Here is a 27,741-nt window from a genome sequence, read left to right as displayed (position 1 = left end):
TTGGTCCAGATTCATCATTGATTGAGTCCATAGTGTTCTCTGGATGTAAGTGAACTACAACTCCAAAACTCAAAGTCAATCCCTACCAAATCCTTCCAGTATTTTCTGTTGGTCATGGAAGTTCTGTGTGCCAAGTTTAGTTCAATTCCATTGTTGGTGGAGTTCAGGATGTTCTGATTGTAGGTGAACTAAAAATCCCAGCAACTACAATTCCCAAATGACAAAATCACTCCCTGCCCCAACTCCACCAGTATTCAAATTTGGACGTATCGGATATTTGTGGCAAATTTAGTGAATGAAGATACATCCTGTATATCAGATATTTACATTACCATTCATAACAGTAGCAAAATTACAGTTATGAAGTAGTTATGAAGTGGGGATCATCATGACATGAGGGACTCTATTAAGGGGTTGCAGCATTAAGTAGTTTGAGAACCTCTGCTCTAGGAAGCTCTAGATCAGGCTTGCACAAGCTGTGGCCCTCCAGGTGTTTTGGACTTCAGCTCCAACTTGCTCAATGGACAGACTTCCTGTCCATTGAGCAAATCGACTAGGACTTCTGGGAGTTGGAGGACCAAACAACTGGAGGGTCGCAGGTTGTGCAGGCCTGCTCTAAATCCTCCATTGTAACTCTATAGCAAACTTCTGCTTGATGTTGTCCATTGAATTGCACTGGAGGACCTATAAATGCTTACAGAAGTGATCCCTCTTAGGAATTTTTAGGACTAGGTCCTCCATTGTGGCTATTATTATTGTTATTGTATTGTCCAAGGCTTTCATGGCCAGAATCACTGGGTTGTTGTAGGTTTTTCAGGCTATATGACCACGTGTTAGAAGCATTCTCTCTTGACGTTTCGTCTGCAGCTATGGCAGGCATCCTCAGAGGTTGTGAGATCTCACCTCACAATCCTCTCAGGATGCCTGCCATAGATGCAAATGAAATGTCAGGAGAGAATGCTACTAGAACATGGCCATTGAGCCCGAAAAACCGACAACAACCTATTATTATTATTATTATTATTATTTTACTAACACAAAAACACAGTATGACACAGTAAACGAGATCTATATGCTGGATTTCTTATTACAAAATCACAAGTTGAACACTTCCCAAGTGTTTGGGACTGTGTGATGTATTTTCGAATGATGCGTGCAGATCCAAGTAAGGTACCCTTTTGCAATTGACAGATCATGATTTTGTCAATGTTTATTGTATTGTCGAAGACTTTCATGGCCGGAATCACTGGGTTGTTGTAGGTTTTTTCGGGCTATATGGCCATGTTCTAGAGGCATTCTCTCCTGATGTTTCGCCTGCATCTATGGCAAGGATCCTCAGAGGTAGTGAGGCCTCACAACCTCTGAGGATGCTTGCCATAGATGCAGGTGAAATGTCAGGACAGAATGCCTCTAGAACATGGCCATATAGCCCGAAAAAAACCTACAACAACTCAATGTTTATTGTTTTCAAATGCTAACTGAGATGATTATGATTATTGTTGTTATTATTATGTTTATGTATATCCTGCTTTTTCTCTCCATGAGGAGACAGCATTTCTGGACACAGCATATAATTTGAGAACACAGAAATGCTGGACCACTCTAACAACCAGCATGTCAGACTACACAGAGAAGCCATTGAAATCCACAAGCATGTGGACAATTTCAACAGAAAGGAGGAAACCATGAAAATGAACAAAATCTGGCTAACCAGTATTTAAAAACTCTAATATTACAACAGCAAAACAACAGAGGGGAAACAATCTGGGACATCTAATCACCTCTCAACAAAAGATTGCCCCAGGCACTGCCAGGCCATCAAATGCTAATCAAGGTGGTCAGTTGAAGAATTCACACCTAGCTCCAGCAGACAAGAGTCCTTTGACCTACCCTGGTCATTCCACAGATATATAAACCCTTTTCCCTAATTCTAACAGACCTCACTGCCTCTAAGGATGCTTGCCATAGATGCAGGCGAAACATCAGGAGACAATGCCTCTAGAACATGGCCACATAGCCCGAAAAAACCTACGACAACCCAGTGATTCTGGCCATGAAAGCCTTCGACAAAACCTCCTGCTGTTGCCAGTTTCTCCTTTTGTGTTCTCAGAAGACGTTCTGTCTAATTATGTGTCTTGTAGGATGAGCTGAAGGACCTCACCTTGTGCTGTAGCATTGAAGACATGCTGGATCCCATCTTTCTGGCTATTTCTGGTGAAGTGAAGGGTCTGCATGTCACATATTCTGTACCCTTTGACAGGTAAAGGGAGACAACAGCTAATCACTCCTTTAACTTTGTGGACCTGGACCAAGATAAAGCACCACTTGGTCATGATAATATTGCCTAGGCCAGGCCTGGGCCAACTTGGGCCCTCCAGGTGTTTTGGACTCCAACTCCCACAATTCCTAACAGCCAATAGGCTGTTAGGAATTGTGGGAGTTGCAGTCCAAAACACCTGGAGGGCCCAAGTTTGCCCAAGCCTAGCCTAGATTATAAAGATGCCTCTTTCGTTCTTTTCTTCCTATTAAAATGTACAGAAATTTACTTTTCTTTGGCGTAGCAAGAAAATGTTACAGCATCTGTTGCTTCTTTGCAGCGTTGAGAAAGAAAAATCGGAGGATTCTCAAGAGCTGAAATTAGACTTTGGTTCTGAAGTGTCATTGAAGAGCGTGGTGAAACGTCACCTCATAATCACCAATCATTCTGAATTAGCTGCTTTTTTCACAATCGAGGTTGACTATTTTAGTTCACCATCTTCAGAGGAACATGATAAGCATGCGTAAGTCTAATTTTCTTTGTTTCCGCCCACGTAGAGACAGGAACAAATAACACTTATGTAACACAATTTTTGTTCCTGGGTTATAAATGTCATTTCCTAATTGGTTCTATCATAGGAACATGGAAAAGGTTTATTAAGCTGCCAGAAATTTGTATTGTCGAAGGCTTTCATGGCTGGAATCACTGGGTTGTTGTAGGTTTTTCAGACTATGTTCCCGAAGCATTCTCTTCTGACATTTCGCCTGCATATATGGCAAGCTACCTCAGAGGTTGTGAGGTCTGTTGGAAACTAGGAAAATGTCCAGGTTGGAAGAAAGAACTCTTGTCTGTTGGAGTTAGGTGTGAATGTTTCAATTGGCCACCTTGATTAGCATTTGATGGCCTGACAGTTTTTAGGTGTCGCTGGTTACTGCCTGGGAAATTCCTTTGTTGAGAGGTGATTGTTTCCCTGATTGTTTCCTCTCCCTGATTGTTTCCTCTCTGGAGTTTCCCTGTGTTTGAATGTTGTTTTACTGTTCTAATTTTAGAGTTTTTTTAATACTGGTAGCCAGATTTTGTTCATTTTCATGGTTTCCTCCTTTTTGTTGAAATTGTCCACATGCTTGTGGATTTCAATGGCTTCTCTGTGGACAATTCCAACAGAAAGGAGGAAACCATGAAAATGAACAAAATCTGGCTACCAGTATTAAAAAACTCCAAAATTACAACAGCAAAACAACAGAGAGGAAACAATCAGGGACATCTAATCACCTCTCAACAAAAGATTACCCCAGGCACTGCCCAGGCCATCAAATCCTAATCAAGATGGTCTAGACTGCCCTCTCTCCTCAAAGGGACTCGGGGTGGTTTACACACAAAATTAGGCAAACATTCAATGCCCTAAATAAGTATAAACACATCAAAAAATACAAAATAATGCACAATAACAACAGTAAACTTATAACAAATAATTACATTAAGCATCGAAATGGAAACAGAATAAAAATAATCCAATAGGACATAATAGCATTATTATTATTAATAGCATTAATAGCATTAATTAACATTGACATATACCCTATAAAACAATTAAAATACATTAGAAATGTCTATCACAGGTGTTCACTTAAAATGTATCATAATTAAAATAGTTAAATGCATACATTGTTAGTTACCACAATTGTAATTATTTTACAAAAATAATTATTTTAAAAAAAGGACTGGAAACCCCCGGCTTGTACTCAAGTATATACAGTAGTTAATCCAGATGCATTGGATTGAACTTCCCATGACTAGGTCTTCAGGTTGATTGGGAATGCTGGTGTGTGTAATCTCAAATGGCATCCTGCTTCTCACCAAATGTGCGGAGCACAACCTTGTCATCACCAACACGCTCTTCCGCCAGAAAAACAAGTTCAAGACATCATGGAAGCACCCCTGGTCAAAGCATTGGCACCTCTTAGACTATGTAATCACACGCGCCAGAGACCGCCGTGACGTGCTCCTCACAAGAGCCATGACAGGTGCTGACGACTGCTGGACTGACCACAGGCTAATTCGATCCTCGATGGCTCTCAAGATCGCTCCCAAGCGCAGACTCCAAGGAAGGAAGACAAGGCGCAAAATGAACACCCAAGCCCTTCAGGAGCCCTCCAGACGAGCCCATCTCCAAACAGCACTCAAGAACCATCTACCCACAGTACACCCCGAAAATGTTGAGGAACATTGGAACAAACTGAAGACCTCCATCATGCAAGCCTGCGAAGAAACTATTGGATACCAAGCCAAGAAACATCAAGACTGGTTTGATGAAAATGACATCGAGATCCAACAGCTAATTGACAAGAAAAGGAAAACCTTCCAAGCATGGCAGAGAGACATCAACTGTGCTGCTAAGAAAAAGATCTATGCCAGTGCAAAAGCTGAGGTCCAAAGAAGGACAAGAGAGCTCAAGAACATCTGGTGGACAAAGAAGGCCGAAGAAATCCAACACCTGGCAGATACCCATAATGCTCAGGGATTTTTCAAAGCCACAAAGGTCATCTACGGACCAAGAAACCATGGCATACAGCCTCTACGCTCATCAGATGGAACCAAACTCCTGAAGGACCAAAACTCAATTGCACTACGTTGGAAAGAACACTACCAAAGCCTCCTGAACCACAGCTCCAATGTGGCCGAAGAGGTCCTCTCACAAATCCCACAACAACAAACCAGGGATGAGCTTGCAGCACTGCCCAGTTTGGAAGAAGTCAGCAATGCCATCAGCCAACAGAAGAATAACAAAGCCAGTGGACCAGACGGGATCCCTGCTGAAATCTTTAAAGAGGGAGGACCTGAGCTGACACACCAACTCCACCAGCTCATAGAAAAAGTGTGGGTGACCGAGAAAATCCCAGCAGACTTCAAGGATGCCACCATCATCACCCTCTTCAAAAAAGGGGAAAGAACAGACTGCGGAAACTATCGAGGTATCTCCCTTCTAACCTCCGCTGGGAAAATCCTCGCAAGAATCCTTGCAAACCGCCTTCTGCCCCTCTCAGAAGACACCCTCCCAGAATCCCAGAATGGCTTCCGCCCCTCCAGAGGAACCGTGGACATGATCTTCACTGCACGACAGCTCCAAGAAAAATGCAGGGAACAAAACCAACCTCTGTACATGGCATTCATCGACCTTGCAAAGGCATTCGACACAGTGAATCGCAGCGCTCTCTGGACCATCCTCCACAAAATCGGGTGCCCAAGCAAATTTGTGAACATTCTGCGGCTCCTCCATGATGACATGATGGCAACAGTCTTGGACAGCAGTGGCTCCCAAAGTGACCCATTTAAAGTGGAATCCGGTGTCAAACAGGGATGTGTTATTGCCCCAACTCTATTCTCCATCTTCATCGCTATGATACTTCACCTTGTTGATGGGAAGCTTCCCACTGGAGTGGAAATAATCTATCGGACAGATGGCAAGCTATTCAACCTCAGCAGACTGAAAGCCAAAACCAAGGTTACAACAACATCTGTTATAGAACTCCAGTATGCTGATGACAATGTCATCTGTGCGCATTCAGAAGAGGATCTACAAGCCACTCTAAACACCTTCGCAGAAGCATACGAGAAGCTCTGCCTGTCATTGAACATTGAAAAAACCAAGGTGCTTTTCCAGCAGTCACCAGCCAATCCCTCTCCAATGCCAGTGATACAGCTTAATGGTGTAACATTAGAAAATGTTGATCATTTCCGCTACCTTGGCAGCCACCTCTCCACCAAAGTCAACATCGACGCCGAAATACAACACCGCCTGAGCTCTGCAAGTGCAGCATTTTCCAGAATGAAGCAGAGAGTGTTTGAGGACCGGGACATCCGTAGGGAGACCAAGGTGCTCGTCCATAAAGCTATTGTCCTCCCAACCCTGCTCTATGCCTGTGAGACGTGGACTGTCTACAGACGTCACATGCAACTCCTGGAACGATTCCATCAGCGCTGCCTCCGGAAAATCCTGCAAATCTCCTGGGAAGACAAGCGGACAAACGTCAGTGTGCTGGAAGAAGCAAAGACCACCAGCATTGAAGCGATGGTCCTCCAACATCAACTCCGCTGGGCCGGCCACGTTGTCCGGATGCCTGACCACCGTCTCCCAAAGCAGTTGCTCTACTCCGAACTTAAGAACGGAAAACGGAACGTTGGTGGACAGGAAAAGAGATTTAAAGATGGGCTCAAAGCCAACCTTAAAAACTCTGGCATAGACACTGAGAACTGGGAAGCCCTGGCCCTTGAGCGCTCCAGCTGGAGGACAGCTGTAACCAGCAGTGCTGCAGAATTTGAGGAGGCACGAGTGGAGGGTGAAAGAGTGAAACGTGCCAGGAGGAAGGCGCGTCAAGCCAACCCCAACCGGGACCGCCTTCCACCTGGAAACCAATGCCCTCACTGCGGAAGAAGATGCAGAGCAAGAATAGGGCTCCACAGCCACATACGGACCCACGAGGAAATCCATAATGGAAGACCATCTTACTCGTCCAATGAGGGATCGCCTAAGTAGTAAGTAAGTAAGTGTGTAATCTCACATATAGAGAGAGAGCATCAGAACGGGGATGATTGTTGTGTGGTTTGCTTATTACTCTGTGAAATGAAAAAGGTGTATATTCACTTTGGAGGAAAAGGAATGTAGTCTGAATGACAGCTAGTTGCTGAAAGACACCTCAGTAAAGCTTGATTAATTAACATTTTCAGTTGGAGATTATGAAAGAGCAATTTTGGATCTACATTCATTGGCCAAATGTATGCACATGTCAGAATTAGGCAATGCATTCTCAAGAAGTTCTTGCATCCTTCCATGTTCTCATTGTAACGTTTCCACTTCCCACACCCTAGTGATATAGCCGTGGAAAAAACAAGACGGATAACCAGGCAGACTGAAAAGAGACAACAATCAGGTAGGCAGAGTATGGCTAGGAAACTGGCAGAGGGTCACAGATAAGCCAAAAGATATAGAAAGGGCAGCTGGGCACAACCCAGGGGGAGATTCTCTGCACAGAAATCCTTTACTTCATTTGGATTTGCTATCACGCACAGCTTTGTGTATCCCCTGTGGAAATGGGGATCCTGCTGAAGTAGTACTACTACTGTTATTAGTATTGCTACCACTGTTCACACTCTGTTCTACTCTTCTAGCTTTCAAAGCTGCAATGTTGTCTCATGGGAAAGGAGCGACGTTCCACGTATGTCCTTCCACGGGAACCCTGAAGGCCTTTGAAGAGCTTTCTGTAGAAATAACAGCCTATAACAACATGTGGGGACATTACGAGGACACTCTCAGCTGCAAAGTAGGAGGCTTTTTTGTTCAAACTAATAAATCCAATGCTTGAGGCTTTGATCCGGACATTGGGAAGGCAACAGAGGCTTATGACACTTAGCATTTATATAAATAAAAATGTAGTGTTCGTTTGTGGGATTAACATAACTCAAAAACCACTGGACGAATTGACACCAAATTTGGACACAATACACGTGTCAGGCCAACAAGTGACCATCACTCGGAAAAACACTGAAAAACACAGTGGAAGAGACTTAAAAAGCAAAAAAATATATATTACAATGCATGTGCAAAACCACATATAGTCACCTCTAGACTGGATTACTGCAATGCACTCTACTGGCTGCCCTTGAAAACGGCTCGGAAATTTCAGATGGTCCAATGGGTGGCAGCCAGGTTGTTATCTGGGGCTCCTTACAGAGAGCGGTCAACCCTCCTGTTCAAGGAGCTCCACTGGCTAACATTCATTTTCCAGACCCAATTCAAGGTGCAGGTTCTTACCTACAAAGCCCTGAATGGTTTGGGACCTGCTTTCCTGCGTGACCGCATCTCTGTATACGAACCCCCATGATCTCTTCGATCATCTGGAGAGGCCCTGCTCTCGATCCCACCAGCATCGCAGGCACAATTGGTGGGAACGAGAGAAAGGGCCTTTTCGGTGGTGGCCCCTTAACTATGGAACTCACTCCCTAGGGACATCAGGCAGCACTTTACATTTTAGGTCTGCTTGTATGTTTCCACAAACGCCACTACCACCTTTTCACCCATGCTCCAGCATTATTTTCAATTTTAATTTTACATTTGGCCTTCCCACAGTTTTAATTGTGTGTTGTCTTATTGTTAATGTTGCATATCTTATTGTCCATGTTTTTTATTTTAATTGCTTGTATTGTTGTTATTATTGCGTGTATTGTTGTGTTTGGGCTCAGCTTCATGTAAGCCGCACCGAGTCCCTTGGGGAGATGGTAGCGGGGTACAAATAAAGTATTATTATTATTATTATATACTCAAACACATGTATATACACATATACATAAATATATACACACACATATACACAAACAAAACACATATACACAGACTAAGCCACAGCAACGCATTGCAGGAAACGGTTAGTCTTGTAATAAAGCCCATTGAACACAGTGGGTAGTATTTACTTCAAAGTAAATATGAATAATAATAATACATTATTAGAATCATAGAGTTGAAACTGATCCCAAAGGTCATCCAGTCCAACCCCATTCTGCCATGCAAGAAAACCACAATCAAAGCACCCCTGACAGATGGTCATCCAGACTCTGCTTAAAAGCCTCCAAAGAAGGGGCCTTCACCACCCCCTGATGCAGTGAGTTCCACTGTTGAACAACTCTCATGGTGGGTTGTGTGGTTTATCCGTACCCACAAAATTTGCAGAATCCTGGAGTGCAGTCATAGATCGATAGAAACCTTGACAGAAAATGCCCTTACCGCACTACATTGTTATAGGAGCACACAGTGAGCCATTGGTATCCGCTGACATTTGGTTCCAGAACTTGCTATGGAAATCAAAGTCCATGAGTGCTCAAGTCCCCTTATAACAACAACAACAACAACAGCAATATTTATATTCAGCCCTATCTCTTTGAAGTGACTCAGGGTGGATTCCAATCACAAAAAAGGTAAACATTCATTGCCTGAACATAACAACTAATAGACACATAATAAGAAAAATTAAACTGCACAGCATATAAAAACAAATTAGCAAATTAGAATAAAATTTAAACAACCTATTATATCAGACATAAAACAAACCTAAGCCAAACATAAAACAGAAGCATCAATGTCCCAGAGTCAACAAAATTCCTTGGGTGCATATAAATTGATCACTGCTCAAGATGTCAACTGAGTTAGTGGGGCAGAAAGACTCAAGTACGGATTGCAGATGTTATTCAGAGAAATAATAGCAATGTGATAATCTATATATACTGTAGTTTGGTGAAGTATATATATATTCAATCCTTGGGCAGTGAAACTGTAGATGGAGAATCTTTGAATGCATAGGATCGCCTGTATATTTCCATTTTAATTGTCATGATATTATGGGATTTGCAGTGTAGATATTTACAATACTCAGCAGCGAATTCTTGGGCTTCGTTAAGACTACAAACTCCAAAACTGCATAGGAAGTTGCTGTGACGCAGTGGAATATAGTGCTGTATTGTGATAAAAAACAAACAAAGAAAAAAACCGAAAGAATACTTGCAAATTCATTTGGTTACAAAACCACCTCAATATTTAGCACCTGGAATTGCAGCTTGTTCCACAATCTTCTTTGCACAGGTTGGAGAATCAGACCCTGTGTGGATTCCCATCCAAATGACGGTGAAAGGCTGCCCGATCTACTTGCAAGTGACAGGACCGAATCATCCAATGGCGACACCTGTCATCAGGTAGAAGCCACCTGTTCTTCAGCAAGGCTTTGAGGTTAAGCTTGTGTGAAATAAGAATCAAAGGGATCACTGTGTATCACAAGTGTGGAACGCCTAGATTGTGCAGGGTTTTGTTTTTTGGGTTTTTTTGAAAATGCAAATTTCCATAACCTTTTGGAGACTTTATTAGAGAGGCATGACCTTGTTAGAAGTCATAGCCTTTTGAAAAATGATGCCATAACCTCTTGGTAAAAGCATGATCTGTTAGAGTCATAACTTTTTGGGAAATGATATTCGTGCAAGGCAATTACGTTTGTCAGCTGTTAAACCGATATACCTAGGTATGTCTTTGAACTATTAGGATCAGAGATATGCCAATGCACAAACATATATATTCAGCAGAGTTTCAGAAGTGTTATTTTTAGTTGCCCCAAAACATTTACTCTCCCTTAAAATATATTTGCTTTTAAATCATGCTCTCAAAAGACAAAAATAAACAGAAAGGAAGAAACCATGAAAATGAACAAAATCTGGCCACCAGTATTAAAAAAACTAAAATTGCAACCTGTTCCAATAATTAGACCTGCTTGTCTTTTTCCTCCAAAATTGGAAGGAAAAGCTCCCTTGTTTAACCTTAAGTTGCACTAATATGAAACCAAGTCTTTTGTATTTCCAGGTTTGGAGCCCACATCTCAGGCGGAGACACAGTCTCCCGTTATCTGCGTCTCAATAATCCCACTCCTTTTGGTAAGTGTTTGTGCTGCGTGAGATATTGCAGGAAGGCCTTTCCTGAAGATAACCATGGCTCCATAGCTGACAGAGCGAGCAGCTTTTGATCTTTTGCAGCAAGTTGCTTGCCAGAGAACAGTGAAAGAGCCTGAGAAAATGATGCCAACTAGTTCAGAATACAGATGGAAATTGCCCATTTTGGCATAAGAGGCCTTAGATACGAGGGTTGGAACTTTAATAGTGGCAACTATTTATCTGTATAAATAAAAATGTAATGTTCGTTTGTGGTATTGACATAACTCAAAAACCACTGGATGAATTGACACCAAATTTGGACACAATACACCTATCAGGACGAGTGACCATCACTCATAAAAACACTGAATAACACAGCAGAAAAGATTTTAAAAGCCAAAAACAAAACAAAAAATTACAGCGCAAGCACGAAACCACATATATACACAAACATATACACATATACAGAAATATATAGACACACATATTTGCATATATATATACACACAAACACATATACACAGATTGGGCCACAGCAATGCGTGGTAGGGGACGAATAGTCTACATAAATAAAAATGTAATGTTCGTTTGAGGGATTAACATAACTCAAAAAGGCACTAATGATTGTTATACAGATGTTTAATGATTTATGTTACAATTGTTTTTAATTGCCTATTCTTGTCTCGTAATGTTTTGTATTGATGTTGTTCACCGCTTTGAGTTGCCTGAGGGCTGAGAAAAGCGGTATATAAATAAAGTAAATAAATAAATAAAAATCACTGTACGAATTGACACAAAATTTGGATACTGCACCTCTGACAGACCAGCGAGTGACCATCATTCATAAACCCCTCCCAAAAAACAGCGTAAAGGACTTAAAAACCCAAAAATGCTAAATGACGGTACTGTGCATGCGCAAAAACAACAACTCCCAGCATCCCCTAGACCAGGCCCTTTTGGAATGAGGATGCTCCAAATGCACTGCTTCCAAGCTGAAAGCTTGCTTCTTCTTGGATTTCTTTGAGAGCATCCCAGTCTATACATATTTCCTATTCCTGGACTGCAACTCCCAGCAATCCTCCAGATACATAAGATATATAGATTAGATAGAGATAGATAGTAGGTAGATAGATCAATCAGGAGGACTGCTGGGAGTTACAGTCCAAGAATAGATAGAGAAGGAAGAAAGGAGAGAAAGAGGGAGGGAAGGTTGGCCGCAGCAACGTGTGGCGGATAAGCTAGTTTACATATAATACAAACATGATGCATGCTACCAAGTTTTACAGTCCTTCAATATAGTCGCCAGCATTGTGTACAACCCGTTTCCAACAATGTGGAAGTCATAAGACACCTGTTGCATGCCTGTTCTGTTGATAGTTCAAATGGAGCGGTCTCCTGCCACAAGAATCTCTGGAACAGCTCTGAAGCGAATGCCACGAAGTGGTTCCTTCATCTTAGGCTTTTACCCACCTTGCCACTGTTCTGTAAAGCAATGCAGATTCCCCACAAGCCTCTTGAAGACCTTGATGACACTGTTGTGCTGTACGACCTCTGACACATTCAATCTTTATCCAACTCTGTTGTTCTTGTTTCGAAAACATTATGACAACACTTACTTTAGACCGCAAGCTTAGAGGGGTCACCAAAGGCTATCAGAAAACATATTTCTGATGGTTTTAGGAACCCCCTTGGAAGAGAAGGCTGAAGATCTGTCCCCCTGTCCTTCTCTTCTTTTCTTGGAAACAGACAGCAAATCCTCCCACCAAAAACCCTCCTCTGCTGTGATTGGCCGGCCTCTCAGGCAAGGGGAGGGCTGCTTCTGAGACTCCAAGTGGGGAGGGGAGAGCAGGTGTGCTCGGCGCATGGCAGTGTGATGCATATGTGCGGGCAAGGGAGAGCGCACAAGTCTGGAGAGAGTCCAACATTTCTCAACATGGGGGTTGGGACCCCTGGTGGGTTGTGAGGGGGGGTGTCAGAGGGGTCATCAAAGACCACCAGAAAACACAGTATTTTCTGTTGGTCATGGTGGTTCTATGTGGGAAATTTAGCCCAATTCTGTCCTGTTGTTGGTGGGGTTCAGAATGCTCTTTGATTTTAGGTGAACTATAAATCCCAGCAATGAAAACTCCCAAATGTCTATTTTCCCCAAACTCCACCAGTGTTCACATTTGGCCATATTGAGTATTCGTGCCAAGTTTAGTCCAGATCCATCATTATTTGAGTCCACAGTGCTTTCTGGATATAGGTGAACTACAACTCCCAAACTCAAGATCAGTGCCCGCCAAACCCTTCCAGTATTTTCTCTTGGTCATAGGAGTTCTGTGTGCCAAGTTTGGTTCAATTCCATTGTTGGTGTGGTTCAGAATGCTCTTTGATTGTAGGTGAACTATAAATCCCAGCAACTACAACTCCCAAATGACAAAATCAGTCTCCCTCCAACCCCACCAGTATTCAAATTTGGGAGTATGGAGCATTTGTGCCAAATTTGGTCCAGTGAATGAAAATACACCCTGCATATCAGATATTTACATGGCAATTCTTAACAGGAGCAAAATTACAATTGCAATGTAGTAACAAAAATAATGTTATGGTTGGGGGTCACCACAACATTAAGGATTGTATTAAGGGGTCATGGCATTAAGACGGTGAAGAAACACTGTCCACCTTTGGGGTTTGGCTTCCTTTCCCACTCCTCTGTGTAATGCAGACATTCGGATGGACTGGGAAACTTACAACCAGGATAAAGATGACGACAAGTTGGTGGACCTCTTGGTGTTCTACGGCGCTCCTTTCCCAATTAAAGACTTAGATGGCAACGAGATTGAAGTCATCTGGGAATCTGAGCCATCCCGGCCTAAGATCTCTTTTGCCTCTACTATCACGTCGTCGCTTGGCTCTACCAGGGCGGATACAGTAAGTAAATAAATAGCCCATAAGCCTTTCAACACTTTATTGAAGGCAAAACTCCAGCAGGAAGGCAATATTTTGTACAGTTCTCATGAACATTCCCAGGTGTCTCAGATGCCTCCATTCTGCCATAAATATAATGCCACTGTTTAGGTTCTTTCTTCAGAATCCTTCATATCTCATATATATCTCATTCTGGCAGAGCCTGGGAACAATTTTGGAGGATGATGAAGGAGGAAGTGATGATGATGATGATACAGTGTGTCATACTCCCATCCCAAAGCAAATAATTTCTGTTGTCATCAGAGCTCACGAGGGGGTGCCTTCAGATTATCCATTCTGCATAACTCCCAAGCAAGTCGTAAGTTCTGTTTCTGGTTTTGGGGAGCTTCCAGTATAAGAGGTGCACTTTCATGCTTCTGTAAAAGGAAAATTATATCAAACTGGTTAAGGTTTTCTCATTTGATTTATTATTATTATTATTATTATTATTATTATTATTATTATTATTTGAAACACAATATGAGTCCACAGTAGACAAGATCACTTATTATTATTATTATTATTATTATTATTATTGACACAAAAGCACAGTATGTCACAGCAAACAAGATCTATATGCTGGGTTTCGTATCCCAAAAGTCAAACCCTTCCCAAGCGTCTAGGACTGTGATGTATTTTCGAATGATGCGCGCAGATCCAAGTCAGGTGGCCTTTTGCAGTTGAGAGATCGTGATTTTGTCAATGTTTATTGTTTCCAAATGCCAGCTGAGATCTTTTGGCACGGCACCCAGTGCGCCAATGACCACTGGGACCACATGGACTGGTTTCTGCAAGAACCTTTGCAGTTCGATTTTGAGGTCTTGATAGCGGCTGAGTTTTTCCTGTTGTTTTTCCTCAATGCGACTGTCACCTGGTATGGCGACATCAATAATCCTGACGTTTTTCTTTTCCACAATCATGATGTCTGGTGTATTGTGTTCCAAAACTTTGTCAGTCTGGATTAGAAAGTCCCACAGTATTTTTGCATGCGCATTTTCCACGACCTTTGTGGGTTTATGATCCCACCAATTCTTTGCTGCTGGCAGGTGGTACTTGAGACATAAGTTCCAGTTAATCATCTGGGCCACAGAGTTGTGTCTTTGTAGTCCGTCTGTGCGATTTTCTTGCAACAGCTGAAGAGGTGGTCCATGGTTTCATCAGCTTCCTTGCACAGTCTGCATTTTGGGTCATCCGCTGATTTTTCAATCCTGACCTTAATGGCATTGGTTCTGATGGCTTGCTCCTGGGCTGCAAGAATCAGGCCTTCTTCTGTCTCCTTCTTAGGGTTCCATTCGTGAGCCATAACCAGGTCTTCTCCTCATCAACTTTTCCTTCAATCTTCTCAAGGAACGGCCCATGTAAGGATTTGTTGTGCCAGCTGTCAGCTCTGGTTTGGAGTGCAGTTTTTTTGTACTGACTTTTTGTCTGCTGTGCTTTGAGACATTTCCGATTATTTGCTTTCAAGGTTCTTTGCTTTCCTTGACATATTCTGCCAGGGCGTGTTTTTCTTCTGCGACTGCTTGTTTTACTTGTAAAAGTCCTCTGCCACCAGACTTTCTAGGCAGATAGAGCCGGTCAACATCACTGCGAGGATGTAATATTGTTGTTGTTGTTGTTGTTGTTATTAATTGCTAGTGAACCGCTTGATTCCAGGTTGTTCCTGCAGAGGGCAATGTTGCCATCCACATTTCCTTCACTCCGCTGATGCTTCCTGAGATCATTAATAAGTTCGAATGTGAAGGCTTTGCTCTTGGCTTCATGAGTTTGGACAACCCGGTATGTAAAATATATTTTTTTAAAATAGCCTTTTAGAAATATTATTGTTCCAATTTTCCCAAACTATGGTTGGTGAGCTGTATGCTGGCCTTAATTCCCACCCAGAAGTGCCTGCAAGAGCTTTTTTATTATTATTATTAATCAGGCAAACATTTGGATGATTATAAGCCCTCCCAACCAGTTGAAATCTGTAAAAATCTCAAAGTAATACAACCAAGTAAAACAGCAAAAAAAAAAAAACATAAACAAAAAAACAACAGAATCCAAAATGGGTTGCTGTGAATTTTCTGGACTGTCAGGCCATGTTCCATAAGCATTCTCTCCTGACGTTTCACGCACACCCATGGCAGGCATCTTCAGAGGTTGTGAGGTTTGTTGGAAACAAAGCAAGTGGAGTTTAGATATCTGTGGAATGTCAAGGGTGGAAGAAAAAACTCTTGTCTGTTTGAGGCAAGTGTGAATGCTGCAATTGATCACCTTGTTTAGAATTGAATGGCCTTGCAGTTTCAAGGCTTGGCTGCTTCCTGCCTGGGGGAATCCTTTGTTGGGAGGTGATGTGCTGGCCCTGATTGTTTCTTGTTTGAAATTCCCGTTTTCCAGTGTTGATATTTGTTTACTGTCCTACTTTTAGAGTTTTTTAATACTGGTAGCCAGGTTTTGTTCATTTTCATGGTTTCCCCCTTTCTGTTCAAATTGTCCATGTGCTTGTGGATTTCAATGTCTTCTCTGTGTAGCCTGACATGATGGTTGTTAACGTGGTTCAGCATTTCTATGTTCACAAATAATATGCTGTGTCCAGGTTGGTTCATCAAGTGCTCTGCTATGGCTGACTTCTCTGAATTAGTCTGCAGTGCCTTTCATCTTCCTTGATTTGTGCCTGGGTGCTGCTTTTCCAAGCAAGAAACAATCAGAGCCAGATAATCACCTCCCAACAAAGGATTCCCCCAGGCAGGAAGCAGCCAAACCTTGAACCCAGGGGTTGAGAAGGGCGGGGTACAAATATAGGAAATAAATAAATAAATCAACCCGCAAACCTCTGAGGATGCCTGCCATAGATGTGGGTGAAACATCAGGAGATAATGCTTCTGGAACATGGCCATTCAGCCCAGAAAACTCACAGCAAGCCAGTAATTGCGGCCATGAAAGCCTTTGACAACAGAATCCAAAATGATGATCAGAGGGGATGTTCTGTCGCTTCGAGGTGCGCTGAAATACGGAGCATGCACAAGGCCAAATATTCCCTTCATACACAGTTGCCCAGACCAAACCTATATGCTGAACTGGACATTGGGTTTGATCATGACCCAATTCTCCTCCTCCTTCAGGCAGCCCAGGAGATCCCAGGAAAAGTAATTCGTGGAGACGGTCATGCCGTAGCACCTCTCAGAATTGACCTGCAAGCTTTTGTCAAACCTGCCTTGTAAGTGGTTCATAAGTCAAAGCAGCATAGGATGTAAGCAAAAAACTTAAAAGGAAACAACATGTATTTAGGACAGTGATCTAAACCTGGCAAGGGCAAACTTGGGTCCTCCAGATGTTTTGGACTTCGACTCCCACAATTCCTAACAGCCGATAGGCTGTTAGGAATTGTGGGAGTTGAAGTCCAAAACACCTGGAGGACCCAAGTTTGCCCATGCTTGTTGTAGAATAGAAGAGCTATTCAATATGTTCAATATTGGGTACTTCCACTAGGTTTTAAAAATAATTTTCTCCTTGTAGATTAACCGTCTTTTTCTCCTTGTAGATTAACCGTTGAAATGGATCACGAGAGTGGCTTGGAGTTTCATGCATTAGCCAGTGGGCTCATCCCAGATATGCCCTTAAAGGGTGTAAGTAGTATCTTTCAACGCTTTCTTGGTTTTGAGATCATTGGAGACAAAATCTTTCTATCTTGCCTTTGGCCTAGAGTTGTTTACTCTAGAGCAGTGATTCTCGACCTGTGGGTCCTCAGGCGCTTTGGCCTACAACTCCCAAAACTCCCAACCAGTTTACCAGCTGTTTGGATTTCTGGGAGTTGAAGGACAAAACATCTGGGACCCACAGGCTGAGAACCATTGCACTAGACATTGTAGCATAACTTATTACGTCCAAAGTTGGGAGTGTGTAGAACCTTTTCTTGCCTTTACTGAGCTATAAGGCTGTATCAGGACTCAAAATCAAACCACTTGCTACCCAAGTTTCCCATTTCCGCTACCTTGGTAGCCACCTCTACACAAAAGTCAACATTGACAATGAAATACATCACACTGGTGAAGAAGATCCACATTGTTAAAGCAATGCTATTCCAAAACCAAGGTTACAACAACATGTTTTAGAACTCCAATATGCTGATGACAACGTCGTCTGTGCGCACTCAGAAGAAGACCTACAAGCCACTCTAAACACCTTTGCAGAATCATACGAGAAGCTCAGCCTGTCATTGAACATTGAGAAAACCAAAGTGCTCTTCCAGCAGTTACCGGCCAATCCCTCTCCAGTGCTAGAAATACAGCTTAATGGCGTAACATTAAAAAATGTTGACCATTTCCGCTCCCCTGGCAGCCACCTCTCCAGAAAAGTCAACATTGACACTGAAATTACACCATCGCCTGAGCTCTGCGAGTGCAGCATTTTTCCGAATGAAGCAGAGAGTGTTTGAGGACCGGGACATCCGTAGAGATACCAAGGTGCTTGTTTATAAAGATATTGTCCTCCCAATTCTGCTATATGCCTGTGAAACGTGGACTATCTACAGATGTCACATGCAACTCCTAGAATGATTCCATCAGTGTTGCCTCCAAAAAATCCTGTAAATCTCTTGGGACAAATGTCAGCATGCTGGAAGAAGCAAAGACCACCAGCACTGAAGCGATGGTCCTCGCTATCAACTCTGCTGGACCGGCCACGTCCAGATGACCGACCACAGTCTCCCAAAGCAGTTGCTCTACTCTGAAGTCAGGAATGGAAAATGGAATGTTGGTGGGCAGGAAAAGAGATTGAAAGATGGCCTCAAAGCCAACCTTAAAAACTGTGGCATAGGCACTGAGAACTGGGAAGCCCTGGCCTTTGAGCATTCCAGCTGGAGGTCAGCTGTGACCAGCAGTGCTGTGTAATTTGAAGAGGCACAAATGGACGGCAAAAGAGAGAAATGTGCCAAGAAGAAGGTGCGTGAAGCCAACCCCGACTGGACCACCTCCCACCTGTAAACCGATGCCCTCACTGCGGGAGAAGATGTAGATCAAGAATAGTGCTCCACAGTCACCTATGGACCAACCGCCAGTACACCAATCTTGGAAGACAATCCTACTCGGACGACAAGGGATCTCCTGACAACTAACTTAATGACACATTTTGTTTGTTTCATAGCTGTCTTGTTCCCTCTCTTCAAAACGCTGACCTTTTCAATCTGTAATCACTGATCATTGATCAAAGCAGCAAGGCTTCTTTGAGTTGAAGTCCAAACACCTAACCACTCATCTAAATTAGCTTTTAACATTGAGCCATTTATTCAGTCCTATGTACTACATAATACCAATGTTAGCATCATCTTCATTGTGATTACTGGATTTATTTGTTTTGTTTGTTTGTTTGTTTGTTAAAAAATGCAATGCAACTGCTTGGTCTGCTCCTGACACAATAAATAAAATAAATACTGGATTTATTTATTTTCCTGAAGGTAGGCAGTTATCTAAATCCTAACTATAGTCTCTGCAGCTAAAAAACGCCTACCTTGGGAATGAACAAAGGGGCGCAGAATCTGCAGGGCTGGAAAACCATTGATACCTCTTGTATATGTTCTTCTTTAGGTTTTGACAGACTCCCCCACCACTCTCAATGTGAAGCTCACCAACAACACCGAGACGCCTTTGTCCTTTAAGCTCATTCTAACGATGCCCTTCTCTATCTCTGGAGTGGACCCCAAGAAGAGCCTGCAAATATGTCACAGTGAGAGAGAAGAAGATAGACATTGCTTCCTCCTCTATGCACTGGAAAATATGTTGGTAAGTTGGGGTTTTAAACCACAACTTGCTATTTGTGTCCATAGGGGACTGGACCCACAGGAAGTGAGCCAAATGTTGTATTTATGTATTATTGTTACTATTATTATCATTATTTTGATTATATTTTACTATTTCTATTTTATGTTGCATATTTGTTTTGCTGTAGTGTTGGGCTTGGCCTCATGTAAGTCGCCCCGAGTCCCCTTGTGGAGATGGAGGCAGGGTATAAATAAACTATTATTATTATTATTATTATTATTATTATTAAGCCCCACTATTTGTAATTGGACCTACTTTCTGCTATGTTCTTTAAAAGCACATTGTGTTATTTTCAGTGAAGCTTGAGTTCAACTGAATTGTTATTCTGTATGTATGTGTGTGTGTTTGTTTGTGAGTGTGTATAGATATCTATATATATAAATTTGTTAGGGGCATCCAACGAGGAAACTAAACTCAAAACCCCCCCCAACGAAACTTAACCAAAATTCCCATGCCCATAACACAACCCACAAGGTACAAACATATCTACTCAAAATGAAAAACAACACAACAACACACTCACAAAACGGCAAAACAACAAAACTCAAAAATCCCCGAACGAAACTTAACCAAAATTCCCATGCCCATAACACAACCCACAAGGTACAAACATATCTACTCAAAATGAAAAACAACACAACAACACACTCACAAAACGGCAAAAGAATAAAACTCAAAAATCCCCCAACGAAACTTAACCAAAATTCCCATGCTCATAACACAACCCACAAGGTACAAACATATCTACTCAAAATGAAAAACAACACAACAACACACTCAAAATGGCAAAAAAAAAACAAAACTCAAAACCCCCCCAACGAAACTTAACCAAAATTCCCATGCCCATAACACAACCCACAAGGTACAAACATATCTACTCAAAATGAAAAACAACACAACAACACACTCAAAATGGCAAAAAAAACAAAACTCAAAACCCCCCCAACGAAACTTAACCAAAATTCCCATGCCCATAACACAACCCACAAGGTACAAACATATTACTCAAAATGAAAAACAACACAACAACACACTCACAAAACGGCAAAAGGATAAAACTCTAAAAAAACCAACGAAACATATCTACTCAAAATGAAAAACAACAAAACAACACACTCACAAAAGAGCAAAACAACAAAACTCAAAAATCCCCCAACGAAACTTAACCAAAATTCCCATGCCCATAACACAACCCACAAGGTACAAACGTATCTACTCAAAATGAAAAACAACACAACAACACACTCACAAAACGGCAAAACAACTGAGCATGCGCATTGGCGCCCAGCCGCTAGTTCCCTGGCGCGCGCACATGCCCTTCCGGCCAACGTTCCCTCTGCGGAAACCATGCCCACTCCAAGCCCCGCCGCGCCACTTCCCGCACACACACACACCCCTGCCGCACATACACACACAACCCCACATTCCATCACTCCCCCCGCGGCCGCACACACACACGCAACCCCACTCCCCCCGCCGCCGCACACACACACACAACCCCACACTCCATCACTTCCCCCGCTGCCGCACGCACACACGCAACCCCACTCCCCCCGCCGCCGCACACACACACGCAACCCCACGCTCCATCACTCCCCCCGCCGCCGCACGCACACACGCAACCCCACGCTCCATCACTCCCCCCCGCCGCCGCACACACACACACGCAACCCCACGCTCCATCACTCCCCCCGCCGCCGCACACACACACACAACCCCACGCTCCATCACTCGCCTGCCCCAATCTTACCTCCTTTTATTCACGCCACCTCCAAACCCCACCCCGCCCCTTCCCGCCCTGTCAAAATCTAGGAAAGACAGGAAGGAAGGAAAGAAGGAAGAAAGAGAAAGGGAGGTAAAGAAAAAGGGGGAAGGAAGCAAAGTTAGAGAAAGAAGGAAGAAGAAAAGGAAAGAAAAGGAAAGATGGAAGGAAAGAAAAGAGAGACAGCAGAAAAGAAAGAAAAAGGGGGAAGGAAGGAAAGAGATAGAGAAAGAAGAGGAGAATGAAAGATGGGAGGGAAGGAAGGAAGGAAGGAGGGAAAGAAGGAGAGAAAGAGGGAAGATTGGCCACAGCAACATGTGGCGGGTAAAGGTTGTTATTTCTATTATTATTATTATTATTATTATTATTATTATTATTATTATTATGCTATTATTCCTATGAGACCCTTTTAGGGGGAATGGGAGAGGTGTCAGGTCCCAGAGGCAATGCATTGCATTATTGTTATTGTTATGATGGTGGTAAAATAAAAGGAAATAAAAAGTGAAAGAAGGAAGCAAACAGGGAGGGAAGAAAGGCAAAGGAAGAAAGGGGGAGGGAATGAAGGAAAGAGAAGGATGAAACCAAGTAGTGAAAGAAAGAAAGAGGTAGAGAAGGAAGAAAGGAGAGAAAGGGGGAGGAAAAGGGGGAAGGAATAGGTAGGTACCTCTCTTTCATAATAGTCCAGATATCTACCTCAACTTTGATAAGTTTTACTATAGGCCACAGCAACGCGTGGCAGGGCACAGCTAGTAGATATATATTAGGGTTGAGTTGCTCCAGGGAGAGAGGACAGGTTATAAACTATTATTATTATTATTATTATTATTATTCAGAGGTCTGTTTCAAAATTTAGAGATTTGTATGCTTCAGTAATACAAATCTTCAAATTACTAATCAGAACGGCCCCCTCCGAAGCATTAAGAAGCGAAACGGAAGCCTCCAAAACATTTTGGATAGATTAGGAAAGATTTGTTGTTTCAGAGCATTTTAAATTGTGATGTTTTCAATGTAACATTGTCTGTAATTGTCTGAAGTGGGAGGTAGCAAGGTGGCTGATGTGATTGACATTGGCAGCTGCATGCTTGGGTTGCTGTGAGTTTTCCAGGCTGTATGGCCACATTCCTGAATGCTTCTGGAACTTGGCCATATAGCCCAGAAAACTTACAGCAACTCAGTGATTCCAGTCATGAAAGCCTTTGACAACACAGCTGCATGCTCCCCCCGCCCCTCACCATCAGTCACTCACATGGCTTTCTGCAAAGCTGGTCTCCTCCCCTAAGTGTCTGAGTTCCTTTGTGGAGTTAGTAGGATAAATCAATGATTTTGGCCACTCACTATTTTGTCTCAAAGGCAAATTCCAAAGCCAGGATATTTCTATACCAACATAAATTGAGCTAGTGAAAGATAAGCCCCGTTGCCTGTTCTTATCCACTGTGTGACCTGCAAACAGGATTCTCTTGTTTACCTTTTGGGATTGGTCTTCCTTCCAGTTGAAGGTGTCCTTCCACACAACCCTTGAATTGCTAACCTACCAGCATCTTCCAGAAGACCAGATACCCCCTGGACTTCAAGTGCTCAATCGTGAAAATGGAGACAAAATACTAGAGTTTAAGCAAGATCTAGTGATTGAGTACAGCAACAAAGCAACCCAGGTATGTAGACGGAGAGGAACAAGAAGCCTGCTGTGTTTCCACCAGCAACCAAATAGCTTTTTCTTCTGGCAGACCTTTTAGCAACTGGTTTCATTGCTGAGGAGGGATCTTTCTACCAATGTTTTGTTGTGTTTTGATATTATAACTTGTTTTTATTCTAATTGTGTATTATAACGGAGTCATACTCTGAAGACCATTTTTGAAAGAAAGGCTAGAGGTATACTCAATAAAATAAATAAGTCATATCCAAAATCTTACATCAAGAAAGCCTCATAATAAATTCACCTTAAGGCCACAGATCTGTTGGCAATAGCAACCTTCTCAAGCCTCCATTAGTCACCTGCTATGTATGTAATTGCTTTCTGCAGTGGTTCTCAACCTGGGGTCCCCAGATGTTTTTGGCCTCCAACTCCCAGAAATCGTAACAGCTGGTGAAGTGGCTGGGATTTCTGGGAGTTGTAGGCCAAAAACATCTGGCGATCCCAGGTTGAGAACCACTGGCTTACTGCATGTATGTGTATATTGGTTTGCAATTTTGCCTGACCTGTTTGGTGTGGGAGGGGCTGCAGACCAGAATTGGGCATGTTCAGGACTCTGATTCCATTTTAGTTTGCAGAAGCCATTTAGACTCTTAGGGGAGTACAACCCATTTGTGTGCCTTTAGAAGACTATAGAAACAGTATGCTTAGAGACTTACTAGACTCAGAACAGAGAGATGCTTTGGACTATGGACTATTTTTCTAAGGAAGATGGCCTGTGTTACCTAAATAGAGGAACTACCGTACTTAAAATCCTATTGTAACTGGATTCATAAGCAAAGTGCTTGTATGCTGAATAAATACATGAAGTTTTGTGAGTAAACCAACTCCATTACTTTTAAAGAAGACTGTTTATTTTGTCTCTTGAGAGCATGATTTAAAGGCAAATATATTTTAAGGGAGAGTAAATGTTTTTGGGCAAACTTTGGACAAACTTCTGAAATTCTGCTGAATATATATGTTATTGTGCATTGTCCCTGGCAGTTCAAAGACACACCTAACAGCTGAGAGACCTAGTTGTGTTGCAGTAATAATGCTGGTGAATGCCATTTTTTTCAAAAAGGGTAATGACTTCTAACAAGGTCATGTCTTTCCTGTGACCAGTGGTTTTCCCAAAAGGTTATGAATGTTGTTTCCAAATGGTTATTCTCACATTAAAAAAATAAATACATATCAGAAGCAACTTGAAGGCACAACAACAGAAACAAAGGGGTCGGGGTACACAGCTGGGACATTAGATCGGCCCCCATCCTCTTAATATTTCGTAAAAAAGTCAAAACCTGGCTTTTTGAGCAGGCTTTCTCTAATACAGCTTAGCAGACAAACCCTGATCTCGGAACGACTGGACAATGTGATTGGATAATGATTTTGGTAATGAGATGCGGAGGATCTATGTTTTTATTGGTTTTATTATGTAGTGAATGTTATTTATGTTAAATGTTTTAACTGTTTTTATATTATTGTGGGCAGCAAATTGTGCTGTTTTGTAAACCACCCTGAATAGACCTGGGGTTGAGAATGGCGGCATAGAAATATAGTAAATAAATAATAAATAAATAAACAGCTGGGCCTATGATAAAAGAGTTCTATATACACTTCTGGTGTTGATGGAAAGCTTAACGCTCTTAGTGAGGATTAGAGCAAGCATCCTGGGCTGCATCTACATTGTAGAGTTAATGCAGTTTGGCACCACTTCAACTGCCATGGCTCATGGGGTCATAAGAGTTATAATTTCATGAGGTCTTTAGCCTTCTCTCCACTCCCCCCAAAAATGTTGGTGTCTCACTATACTACAACCACCGGGATCCCATAGCATAGTGATAAAAATGGTGTCAAACCGTATTAAATCTACAGCAGGGGTCCTCAAACTAAGGCCCAGGGGCTGGATACGGCCCTCCAAGGTCATTTTTTCCTGGCTCTCACTCAGGATGAACCTAAGTCTGAAATGACTTGAAAGCACACAACAACAGTCCTATCTCATCAGCCACAAGCAGGCCCACACTGCCCACTGAAATACTATTAAGTTTATATTTGTTAAAATTGTTCATTTTAATTATTATATTGTTTTTAAGTGTTTTTTGCAGTACAAATAAGATATGTGTGGTGTGCATAAGAATTCATTCATATTTTTTCATATTATAATCCAGCCCTCCAGAAGTTTGAGGGACTCTGACCTGGTCCTCTGTTTAAAAAGTTTGAGGACCCCTGATCTACAGTATAGACATACCCCTGGGAAGTGTATCTATATTTAAACAATCTAGACACACTTCCCAGGGTAAGCATGTCTATATTGTGTGTCTGTAAAATACAGTATCTTACAACCCCGATAGTTCTCACCCAGTATCTTGTATGTGGTTTCAAAAGATGCCCAACGCAAGTTGCTACTGGCATGTTTACTTCTTCCATTAGAAACATGTTAATATGTTCACACCGGACTGGATACCCATGTACTACACAATGTTGATGCATTACAAGTCTATCCCTGATTCATCTCAGCCTGTTTAGGGGTCTTGCTTTTATCACCATGGCATACAATAAGGATGGGTTATCGTCCTATTTTGTATCATTGCAGGTCCTGCCCATGACGGCCTACCTGACTGTCCCCCTGCTTGAACTTTCTTGTGATGCAATTGATTTTGGGACCTGCCTGGTGAACCAAAAGAGGACTGAAGCTATCCTTGTGATGAACAAGAGTGGATGCAGGAGTTACTGGGCTGCATTGCTGAGTAAGAGGAATTGCCAAATTGATTGCCGTAACTCTTTATTTCAGTAATTGACTGCAATGGGGTGCAGGATATTCTAAAGAGCTTGAATTAGCCATTATTATACCCTTTTTTGGAAATTACATGTTCAGTTCCTTCTGAATAAAGTATTACCAACTGTGACAAAACCTCCTCACAGTTAAGAGCAATAAGCTTTCTGTTACAGACGAAGAAGAGCGGCACAAGGACCCAGAAGTGTTTTCCATCTCCCCAAATAACGGCATCCTCGAAGCACACGTATGCAGCGTGCCTACCAAAGAAATCCTGGTGGTCCGCTTCACAGCAAGGTAGGGTTATGAAGTTATGTTCTGCTTTCCTTTTTGTGGAAACGGGCCCTCTACACTCCCGCCCTACTGTTGTGTGTAAGGGTTAGGTGAAACGTAGCATTTCCCCAGCTCCCAAGATCATAATTGTGGTCGACTTCTGCCTGAGCATTAGGAAAAACTTCCTGACTATGAGAGCTGCTCAACAGTGGAACTCTCTGCCTCGGAATGTGACAGAGGCTGGATGGTCATCTGTCGAGGGGGTAAAAGGTAAAGGTTTCCCCTGACATTAAGTCTAGTCATGCTTTTTCTGCATGGCAGGGGGTGTGGGCTAAGTAGCCCATGTGGTCTACTTCCAACTCTATGATTCTAAGAATTTAGCATTGCCAACATGAATCCTCTTCAGGGCTATACAGTAGTAGTCTATTTTCCATTTGCTCCGGGACTGTGGTGCAGCTGGCTGGGAATAAGCTGCATTAAGATCACTACTGACCAAAAGGTCATGAGTTCGAAGACAGCCCGGGTCAGAGTGAGCTTCCGACCAATTTGTGTAGCTTGCTATTGACCTTTGCAGCCCGAAAGACATGTTGCATCTGTCAAGTAGGAAATTTCGGTACTGCTTAAGCGGGGAGGCTAATTTATGGCACCATAAAAATCTCCAGCAAGCATGCAAAGAATGAGGAAGTACTTCATCAGTGTCACAAATGGACAGTGAAGTGACAGCTCCCCTGGTGGCCAGAATACTCTCATGAGAAAGCTGGAATGTTAAATAGCCTCTGTGTGTCTATCTATATATGTTGTGTGGCTATTGGAATTGAATGTTTGCCATGTATATATGTACATTGTAATCTGCCCTGAGTCCCCTGCGGGGTGAGAAGGGCGGAATATAAATACTGTAAATAAATAAAAATGCTTTTGAAATGAAGTCAGAGGACAAATGGTGGTGCCTGTCCCTTTGTTGTTATCTTTCGCTTCCTTTAACAGGGAGGACAAAGAGTACGAGACCATAGTGACCATTGTTGGGATGCTGGGAGAGAAGCCCTGCCTGCTCTATGTCCGAGGAAAAGGCTCTTACGATGAGAAGTACGAAGAGAGGCTCAAAACCTAAACACTCGTCCACTTTCACAGCAGGAAAAGATAGCAGTAAGTGTGGCTGCAAGTAAGTCCATCTAGGGTTTTTTTCCCCCTAATATGAGGCAATAATTTATCAACATGAATAAACTGCATTGTCTTACATCAGAAACTATTATGCCCAGACATGGGCAAACTTGGGCCCTCCAGGTGTTTTGGACTTCAACTCCCACAATTCCTAACAGCTTGAGGCCCCTTCCTTTCCCCCCTCAGCCGCTTAAGCGGCTGAGGGGGGAAAGGAAAGGGCCTCAGGCTGTTAGGAATTGTGGGAGTTGAAGTCCAAAACACCTGGAGGGCCCAAGTTTGCCCATGCCTGCATTATGCCATGCTCTGTTTTACATGCTGCAGAATCTAGCCTGGCAATAGGGCAACAACAACAAGGAATCATTGCCATTACTGCTTTAGATAACCTTTTATTTAAAGTGTGCCTCAGATATTCTGAGGTATAATTGATGTTGTTTAAAATGATCAAGGGTCTGGAGAACAAGCCCTATGAGGAGCGGTTTAAAGAGCCGGGCATGTTTAGGCTGAAGAAGAGAAGGCTGAGAGGAGACATGATAGTCATGTATAAATACATCATAGGGAGGAGGGAGCAAGCTTGTTTTCTGCTGCCCTGGAGACTAGGACACAGAACAATGGCTTCAAACTACAGGGAGAGACAGCATAACTTCC

At 42.6% G+C, this 27,741-nt stretch overlaps 1 protein-coding gene across 1 annotated transcript in view; it reads left to right on the top strand.

Annotated features, from left to right (window-relative positions):
• The window catches only part of DLEC1 (DLEC1 cilia and flagella associated protein), a 64,248-nt gene extending 37,065 nt beyond the window's left edge, over positions 1–27,183 (top strand). The window contains exons 23-38 of the mRNA XM_067470387.1: positions 2,142–2,260; positions 2,598–2,780; positions 7,124–7,185; positions 7,424–7,575; positions 9,885–9,994; positions 10,650–10,720; positions 13,425–13,630; positions 13,827–13,985; positions 15,320–15,446; positions 16,772–16,862; positions 17,187–17,271; positions 19,228–19,422; positions 22,714–22,875; positions 25,486–25,639; positions 25,842–25,962; positions 26,923–27,183. Of these exons, the coding sequence (XP_067326488.1) occupies positions 2,142–2,260; positions 2,598–2,780; positions 7,124–7,185; positions 7,424–7,575; positions 9,885–9,994; positions 10,650–10,720; positions 13,425–13,630; positions 13,827–13,985; positions 15,320–15,446; positions 16,772–16,862; positions 17,187–17,271; positions 19,228–19,422; positions 22,714–22,875; positions 25,486–25,639; positions 25,842–25,962; positions 26,923–27,046 (2,121 nt within the window). The 3' untranslated portion in view covers positions 27,047–27,183. The remainder of the gene's footprint in view (positions 1–2,141; positions 2,261–2,597; positions 2,781–7,123; positions 7,186–7,423; positions 7,576–9,884; positions 9,995–10,649; positions 10,721–13,424; positions 13,631–13,826; positions 13,986–15,319; positions 15,447–16,771; positions 16,863–17,186; positions 17,272–19,227; positions 19,423–22,713; positions 22,876–25,485; positions 25,640–25,841; positions 25,963–26,922) is intronic.
• The last annotated feature ends 558 nt before the right edge of the window (positions 27,184–27,741 follow it).

This window comes from Anolis sagrei, chromosome 6 (assembly GCF_037176765.1).
Source record: "Anolis sagrei isolate rAnoSag1 chromosome 6, rAnoSag1.mat, whole genome shotgun sequence".
Classification (NCBI taxonomy): Eukaryota; Metazoa; Chordata; class Lepidosauria; order Squamata; family Dactyloidae; genus Anolis; species Anolis sagrei.
This window is presented reverse-complemented; position numbering and strand designations above follow the sequence as displayed.